This window comes from Rhagoletis pomonella, unplaced genomic scaffold (assembly GCF_013731165.1).
Source record: "Rhagoletis pomonella isolate Grant_MI unplaced genomic scaffold, Rhpom_1.0 Rhpom_scaffold_00002, whole genome shotgun sequence".
Lineage (NCBI taxonomy): Eukaryota > Metazoa > Arthropoda > Insecta > Diptera > Tephritidae > Rhagoletis > Rhagoletis pomonella.
In genome coordinates this window covers 34,673,217-34,679,150 of record NW_023458556.1, presented here as the reverse complement: position 1 = coordinate 34,679,150, position 5,934 = coordinate 34,673,217, and the positions used below count along the sequence as shown (strand labels likewise).

General features: G+C 37.3%; 1 protein-coding gene across 1 annotated transcript; it reads left to right on the top strand.

Moving 5' to 3' along the window:
- The first annotated feature begins 1,019 nt into the window (after nt 1-1,019).
- LOC118733515 lies at nt 1,020-4,108 on the top strand. Its single transcript, XM_036462933.1, has 2 exons — nt 1,020-1,554; nt 3,464-4,108. Exons 1-2 carry the CDS (start codon nt 1,117-1,119, stop codon nt 4,073-4,075), a joined length of 1,050 nt encoding a protein of 349 aa, XP_036318826.1. The 5' UTR covers nt 1,020-1,116; the 3' UTR covers nt 4,076-4,108.
- The last annotated feature ends 1,826 nt before the right edge of the window (nt 4,109-5,934 follow it).

Genomic DNA, 5,934 nt, shown 5'->3' with positions numbered 1-5,934 from the left:
TGAGACACCGGCAAAAGCCTGCAATGTCTGATCATCATGAGGTGTAGCTTCTGTCTTGAAGCAAGCGACTTGCTTTATAAATACGACCTCCACTATTGCCCGAGTCCCTGATTGTGCGCTGGATTTCGGACTCACCACCTACATAAATACCGCTTCCAATTAAAAGGTTCAAGGTTCAGGTTGAGTGATGAGGAGCAACTTTTTTATTCCACAAGTTTTTGTGCCTCATAAGCTCTTTTTTAAGACAAATCTTCATCGCTATGATGAGCTTCTAATAGAAATTGATTGCGCCTTTCCTGCAAGACGTCGTCTATCTGTTCGCTTTTCTTGAAGGGCACCAGTGATTTTCCCTGCAGGGGAGTCTACAGTACACTAATAATACATATTTATTTACATATATGTAAGAGTGTATGTTGCATATGTTGCACGCGTGTGTTTGTTGTGATTTATTTTTAGTCAACGCAGACGCAGACGCGGAACATGTGTTTCTGTGGCATTGTTTCAGCCTATTCAAAGTGTATTTATGTTTTGTTGTTGTTGCTTTAATCTTTTCTCGTCTCAATGCTGCCACTCAAAATTTGATTCTGGCCGCTATATCTACTACATATGTATGTACAACTGAAATTATTAAAAAATGTGGCATTAAAGCGAAAAAAATAACTCAAAATTGAACCAAAAATACTTTTAAATGAACAAAAGGGAAAATCAAAAGAAAATAAATCGTTCAAAAGTGCAGCGCATATGAAATGCAGCAGCAACGATAATTCTAGGAGTTCCTAAAAAAAGAACAAACCTACAGAGTGGGGGAGTGAAGTGTGGTTTGGGGAACGTTGAGAACCTTCTTAAGCAGCAATGTGGCATTGTTGGGAAAATATAAATTTAAATGCATACATACATATGTACATATGGAGCTGCTGCTGTTGTTGTTGTTGTTCGCTTGAAAATTATTTTGGGCGGGAAATGTTTATGTTTTTCGCTTTCCACACAAATATTTTTTTTGGTATTTGTTTGGCTGCTGACTATGGTGTGTGTGCGAGTAGTTAGCTGCCGGCGCAAGAGCGCGAGTGCTTGGTGTGGGTATAAGGATAGTGACTCGTTTGAAAAACTCGACATTCCATGCGTGGATTTTGTGCAGTACGGAAGGATTTCGACAGTGCGTGCGTACGTGCGTTCGGAAAAATACAATTTATATACAAATCATTACAATTGCTCTTATTTGTGGGCAACACAGACACACACACACACACACAGGTGGATATACAAATAAAAAATATAAACAAACAAATGGGTTTGACATACAAAGCATTGAAGTACAGAGACATCAAAATGAATATGACCAAAGCGAAGGCGGTTGATGGTGATGATGATGATGGCGGTAATAATGGTGGCGCTGATGTTGAGTCATCAAATCAACCAGCCTCAGCGGTAGTGAGTAGCGAGGCATGCACACCACTAAGGGATGCAACACCAGCGGCAACGGATAAATCGCAAAATTTTACCGCAGAACATATAATGCAACTGTGCTTATTTCTGGCGGAAAAATCCAGAGCAAAGGTGAGACGGTAGACGTTACAGTGGAAGGTGAAAGTGAAAGTGAAATCCGAGTGATTTACAGTTTTTTTAAGCCAAAAAATCAATTATGCGTTAGTATGCTTTAAAAGCAGAGCAGTGACTACAAAATAGTTTTTGAGGCATGAATTTGAATAATTCCAGAAAAAAAGATCAATAAAACATGGAAATATTTGAAAGTGAGAAACATAAAAGTGCAATATTTCCAAAAGGTTCACAATTTAGTAAAGAAATATAACACACAAAAAAGTAGATCGTTTTTTTCACAGCAAAAAAAAACAAATGTTGCACATCAACGTTTGCAACATGTTGCAAGTCAATGCATGATCTTTTCAACAGAACATTCATAACGATCACGCAAAACCAAATATATTAAAGAAAATAATCTCAAAATAAAAACGATTTTAACCACAAAATTTTTGAGCAAAAAATTTTTCGTAATGTCCTACAGTGCATTTAAAAATATTTGCAGAACGACTATTATCTGAACCGTTTAATTTCCTCCAATTTTTGTTTTACGCAAATACCTTACCCTAAAAAAAAAATACTCTTAAATTTATTATTTAACAAATCTGTTGTGCTGTTATATTTATGTAACTTATTGTGTAAGTAATTAACAAAAGATTGGCATATGTGGAAATTATCAATCAAAATGTTTGGAAAAAGTAGTTTAAAAAATCATCTTCAGAGGAACTTTCAATATTATATGGTACAAAATCGCGTCTTAAACAAAATGTCGGGCACTGTCGGATTCAATATTTAGTACTATTGTTTATAATATAATTATCTTGAACTAAGCATACATTTTTTGATTGGCGAAACTTGGAGAAAATGACTTATGACTTTTTTCAAACTGTTTTTTGGAAAACATTCACTTCAATATTTCATTAAATACTAATCAGTTGAACATTTAAAAAAAATTAAAATTATACCTTATGTAGAACTTACCTGTAGAACAAAAACCCATTTTACAAAATTTAAATTGATCGCCCCTATGGCTTTTGGCGTTCTTTTAAACTTTAGCATTACATTTTTTACTTTTCAGAGCGCTGCATCTGCTAACATTTTACCACTAATCATACAAACAGGCCAACCAAAGCATATAAAATCGATACTTTATTTTTGGATTTATGGGCATCAATCGGGGATCAAATGTTAGGCCTGCGGATTATGCCCAAAAATCCAGAGAGGTGTTTGGATCAAATAAACCGGTTCAAACCAATCGTGATCGATAGAATACTCAAAAATATATTTGAGGTTAATTTTAACAAAGTTTTTACTGATTTTTCACAGCGGCCAATTTTTGCGAAATTTTTTTATTAAACTCGCTATATCTCATTGAAAAGTTGAAAATTTTAATACAATTTTTTCAGTCGTTCTTAAATTTTCACGAGTTCTATATGAAATTGAAACAAATTTATTCTTCTGTTTTTTTTCTGTGGAATAAACTCCGTTTTTATGGAAAAAAAATAATTGTTATGGAAAATATTAATAAAGAAAATCCTTAAAAAGTCAGGGTATTCTAATTTTTGACGCTGACTGTATGTTAAGTTAATTATCATGATTCGCGAAGAGCGACTTTTGTGAGGCGTCTTTTTTCACTGTCCCGCAAATATTTCACAACGAATTAAAAAAAAAAATAGATTTTTGTGAACCAGTCTAATATACATATGTATATATTTATCATAGTCCTAGTACAAAAATTTTTGCCCTGTACAGTAGCAGCCAGTCTTTTATCTCTGAAACGCAAGATCAAACACTTTTTCGGTATTGATTTCACTTTTACTGGGGTTTTACTAAAAATAAGAAATCGTATGCATACATATAATCTTTCTTGCATCTTTGTCAAATTATGTATAATCTCAAACCTCTATTTCCTCCTAACCATTTACAGCAACTCCAGCAGAATCAGGAAATGAATGCCCGCAGATATTATGAGAACTTTCTTAGAGAAGCCAATGAATTTGTGGAAGATGAGCAAACGCAAGGAGACTATGAATATACAACATCTCACAACCCAATTCAAAGCATAAGCAATGAATGCAAATCAGCACAAATTAAATACAACAACAACAACTCCAATTCATTACAAGTCAGCTCACGCACCGGAAGACAAACAAATCTTAAATCAGAAACATTTTCAACGCACACAGTTTTAACAGATAAATGTATAACTATGAGCAGCAACACTCTGCCCAATTCCAACTTACTTCCTGAGGTATATGAAAAATTAGCGCAAAACTCGCACAATTATCAGCAGCCACAACAATCGCAACAACAACACCAAGACAAACGTGATATTCTACTGAAAATACGACAACAAATTTTCGAACGAAAACGCTTGAGACAAGTGCTTAGTGGCGGTGGGCAGCTGGAGCATAGTCAACAATACCTACAACCGCAATACCACCAGCAGCCTGTCGGTTCTCAGTCTGATTACAGCAGCGCTGAATTGGAACGGCAAGCTGAGCTGCAGCAAATGGGTGATGTCTGGCGGCCTTGGTGAGGGAAGCGACAAGTATTAGACTAAGCGATGGGTGTTTTTTGCTTGATTAACATTTGAAAAAGAAAAGGTCTCTGCTTTAATAGAAAGTAACGAAAATTTTAATATAAAAGGAGGTAATAGGTAAAGACTAAATTTTAGTTTGTAGTCCTTTACATTTACATATTTCTACAATTAGTCGTAAGTTTATGATTACTAAAAGCCAGTATGAATTAAATGTGTGTAAACTAACTGCTTCCAATGCTATGATTAAAGAATAAAAATTATGGATTTATATTAACTCAAATGCCAAAGATTGTATGTACATTTATACGGATAGTATTTTTTTACAAAATTGTTTAATTGATAAAGTAATAAAAAATAAAACAAAAATATTTATCAAAGCATTATTATTAGTTGAAGGAAAACTTCCTAAACAAATAAGCTATTTTAGCTTAGGGTTAGGTAGCAACCCCATATGTGAGGAACTCACTTAGACAATTAGGAGATTGTCCTTTGTGATACCACATTCTCAACGGCACCCAATGCCCCAGAGCTCCCCGATGCCATTATGTGAAAGCCAGAGTACTTCAACCTAACGGGACCAGGTAATATGTTCAGCCATACTGCGGGAATACCGATGGGACAGTGATCCGTTGAACACCGCACCAAGAGTGAGAGCTTTGGCTTTTTAAGTGTGGGGAGTGCCCTCACCCACTCCTTGCCCTCGTTTTCCCCAGCGCTACCAAATATGATCAATGGCACCCCCAGCCGCTCTTTATCCGGCGATAACGTTTCAAGGGTACCTTTCATAGCCAATACGTCAACCACACGGTTCCCCACAATGACACTGTAACAGATAAGCATTCCGACGCAACTGAGACAGAGAGAAGACATTCTTTAACCAAATTAGAGCACACCTTCAACGCACTTAAAGCCCTGATACCCGCTTGGATATCATAAGAAATGCTAACCTCCCTAACTGTAGTGCCTTCGCCGCTTCCTTAATAGCAGCCACTTCCATTTGAAATACTCTGCAGCAGTCCGAAATCCTGAATTTAGTACTGATGGAAAGCTCTCGACCTAATACCCCTTCATCAACAAAACCACTGAGTTTCGATTTATCTTTAGAGAAATTCACTGCTCCACCTCCCCAGAAGTTCCGCCCAGCGCAATCCTACCTTGAGGGAAAGTCGGCAGAGAAGAAACTCCTGGGAACCACTTCGGTGGCGCAGAAATCCGTGCGATCAGGAAGGAAATCGAAGCCCCCTAGAACTCCAGAGCTGTTCGCGTTGCAGCAAGTTTTCCTACAATGTAGACAGGCACTACGTTCAGAATTACATTAAGTGCCAATGTGGGTCCGTTGTGCCCACTAATACCGCTGGGCCCACTAATACTAATTAAAAGCTGCCAGTTCTACGTCTCGAGGTGCTTAGCTAGTGTAGCCTTATCAAATGAGTTCCATCAGACTTGGGCGCCATAAAACCAGAGTTGGGTGCCATAAAACATATGGCTTGACTACGGTCTTGTAGAGCCAATAGATAACATATGGCGAAATACCCCATCTCTTTCCAAAAGCTCCCCTACAACAGTATAAGGCTACTGATGCCTTCTTTTCCCTTTCCTATACCTTTGGCCTCCGCGACAAATTCTTCAAGCGCAAGTACTTGAGCTTGTCAGAAAGGTGTAAGCGCTGACCTCCAACAGACGGAAGAACAGCATCAAGGATTTTATACTTTCTAGTAAATAACACCACTTCCATCTTACTGTGATTGCCGGCGAGCCGCCTAGTTAGTAACAATTTTTAGATACCGCTACAACGTCTGTGTAGGCAATTACCCGAAAACCGTGTTTCTCTTCTAGTATTTAGATCATTCACCATC

Excerpts from the sequence above, each read along its gene's own strand:
- LOC118733515 (XM_036462933.1), top strand. The coding sequence starts at position 1,117 with ATGCGTGGATTTTGTGCAGTACGGAAGGATTTCGACAGTGCGTGCGTA. Across the intron at positions 1,555-3,463 it reads CGGAAAAATCCAGAGCAAAG|CAACTCCAGCAGAATCAGGA; the intron begins GTGAGACGGTAG and ends AACCATTTACAG.